The 2,500-nt window shown below is 44.3% G+C and overlaps 1 protein-coding gene across 34 annotated transcripts in view; it reads left to right on the forward strand.

Annotated features, from left to right (window-relative positions):
- Window positions 1-2,500, forward strand: part of LOC139366880 (eyes absent homolog 1-like) — a 142,164-nt gene that overhangs the window by 131,267 nt on the left and 8,397 nt on the right. For 33 of the 34 annotated variants that reach the window (XM_071104616.1, XM_071104612.1, XM_071104583.1 and 30 more), the window contains one exon: window positions 866-966. In XM_071104616.1, the coding sequence (XP_070960717.1) occupies window positions 866-966 (101 nt within the window). Of the gene's footprint in view, window positions 1-623; window positions 730-865; window positions 967-2,500 lie in introns of those variants that run through there. The other variant, XM_071104602.1, reaches the window with a different exon arrangement.

Here is a 2,500-nt window from a genome sequence, read left to right on the forward strand (position 1 = left end):
CTATAATTTTGTTTCTGGTGTCCTTTGACAACTCTTTGGTCTTGGCCATAGTGGAGTTTGGAGTGTGACTGTTTGAGGTTGTGGACAGGTGTCTTTTATACTGATAACAAGTTCAAACAGGTACCATTAATACAGGTAACGAGTGGAGGACAGAGGAGCCTCCTAAAAAAGAAGTTACAGGTCTGTGAGAGCCAGAAATCTTGCTTGTTTGTAGGTGACCAAATACTTATTTTCCACCATATTTTGCAAATAAATTCATTAAAAATCCTACAATGTGATTTTCTGGATTTTTTTTCTCATTTTGTCTGTCATAGTTGAAGTGTACCTATGATGAAAATTACAGGCCACTCCCATCTTTTTAAGTGGGAGAACTTGCACAATTGGTGGCTGACTAAATATTTTTTTGCCCCACTGTACATTTAAATGTTAGGAAATAAAACGTTTCCCTGGCCTGGTGAGCTAGTTTGGCACATTTTCTCTGCACAGTCTGAAAAGTACCAATCTCAGGCTTCATTTCTATCTTTAAACCCAACCTGTTTGTGTGGCTAACTGTCTGTATCTGTCTGCAGGGAACGAGAGCTGTTTAGAGAGAGTCATTCAGACCAACCTGTATCTGTCTGCAGGGAAGGAGAGCTGTTTTGAGAGAGTCATTCAGACCAACCTGTGTCTGTCTCTCTGCCCGCCTCTCTAACCTGTCTGTCTCTCTGCCCACCTCTCTAACCTGTATCTGTCTCTCTGCCCGCCTCTCTAACCTGTCTGTCTCTCTGCAGGGAAGGAGAACTGTTTAGAGAGAGTCATTCAGTCATTCAGACCAACCTGTGTCTGTCTCTCTGCCCGCCTCTCTAACCTGTCTGTCTCTCTGCAGGGAAGGAGAGCTGTTTTGAGAGAGTCATTCAGAGGTTCGGGAGGAAAGTTGTGTACGTCGTCGTGGGAGACGGAGTGGAAGAGGAACAAGGCTCCAAAAAGGTAAGAAGTATTATAGATATACGATGTCCAGAATGGATACAGTACACAACCTTATTTGGGGTCAATTCAGTTTCAATTCTGGACTTAAATTGAAATTCCAATGCGTTTGATCTCTTCGTTGTCAAGGAGTCCATGAGTGCATTCAGAAAGCTCTCAAAACGCTCTGGACATATATTCTCTCTCTATCTCTCTATCTATCTCTCTCTATCTATCTCTCTCTATCTCTCTCTCTCTCTCTCTGTCCCTCTCTCTCTCTCTCTCTGTCCCTCTCTCTCTCTCTCTCTCTCTCTCTCTCTATCTATCTCTCTCTATCTATCTCTCTCTCTCTCTCTTTCTCTCTGTCCCTCTCTCTCTCTCTCTTTCTCTCTCTCTCTCTCTCTCTCTCTCTCTCTCTCTCTCTCTCTCTGTCCCTCTCTCTCTCTCTCTCTCTCTCTCTCTCTCACTCCCAACAGTAGGACCTCTCCTCCCCCTCCTTTACTTTCATCAGTTTATCCTCTTACAACAGGAGAAAAGGCCTGCAGTGTGTAATCAGCTCCACTCCTCCTTCTGCACTTCACAAAGAAAAGTGAGAGAGCAGGAGGAAGAGAAATGGAATAATTATATATTCCTGCCCTGAGGAGGAGTGTAACGGTAGACAGATCATTTAAAAAGAGAGCGACAAATACAACATGCACTCAAGCGGCTTAAATCTTTGTTGAAAAAAATTAGGATATTTACGGCAATGACCTGTTAGAGAAAAAAGGTTTTCGATGCGCTTCGACTTTAACAGCTAAATAACTCAGGTGCTGTAAGACTCTCCATCTACCAAAGGGATTTATGTTTGCCTGTTGGTTCTTGCCAGAGAGTTGCGTGTGTCTTTTCTGCCAAGTTAGAACGTAAACACAATGCTGGGACTGTAAACCACACACACACACACACACACACACACACACACGCGCGCGCACGCGCGCGCACACACACACACACACACACACGCGCACACACACACACACACACACACACCAACATATTAACTAGTTAATGAATCGCTGGGAGGGAGTCGCCTTCGCACACGCAAACATGTATTTGTGTAGCCCATACAGGGGAGGTCTTCAGGGCTGAACTAAACTTAGCAGCTTCTTTACATCGGGGACTGGAGCATGGGAATGATCAGACCAGGTATCATACAAAAAAACATTTCATTCACAGTAGGACCAATAGAATGTTTAGACTGGGCCAGCGGCCACGCCTGTAATATCTGCTGACCAATCAGAGTTATACCATCATCAATGTCAAACGGTATCCAACAATCAAAGTGTTTAAATCTGGTCAACCAACCAAAACATAGGTTACATGCCAACCACGCAGGAAAGCACGCCATGGGAGAAGGAGAGCCAATGGAAAGAGGCATCCATTTTTCCCGTCCTCCAATGGCGTGCCAGCTTTTACCTTTGTTAAACCCCTGAAAAAAAGAAAAACTGCTTTTATAGTGAATTAGGTGCTGTAACAGACAGAGGCAGGAGGCTGTGTTCAGCAACCACAAGAAACTTCAACC

The sequence above is a fragment of the Oncorhynchus clarkii genome, chromosome 15 (genome assembly GCF_045791955.1).
Source record: "Oncorhynchus clarkii lewisi isolate Uvic-CL-2024 chromosome 15, UVic_Ocla_1.0, whole genome shotgun sequence".
In the NCBI taxonomy this organism is placed as follows: domain Eukaryota; kingdom Metazoa; phylum Chordata; class Actinopteri; order Salmoniformes; family Salmonidae; genus Oncorhynchus; species Oncorhynchus clarkii.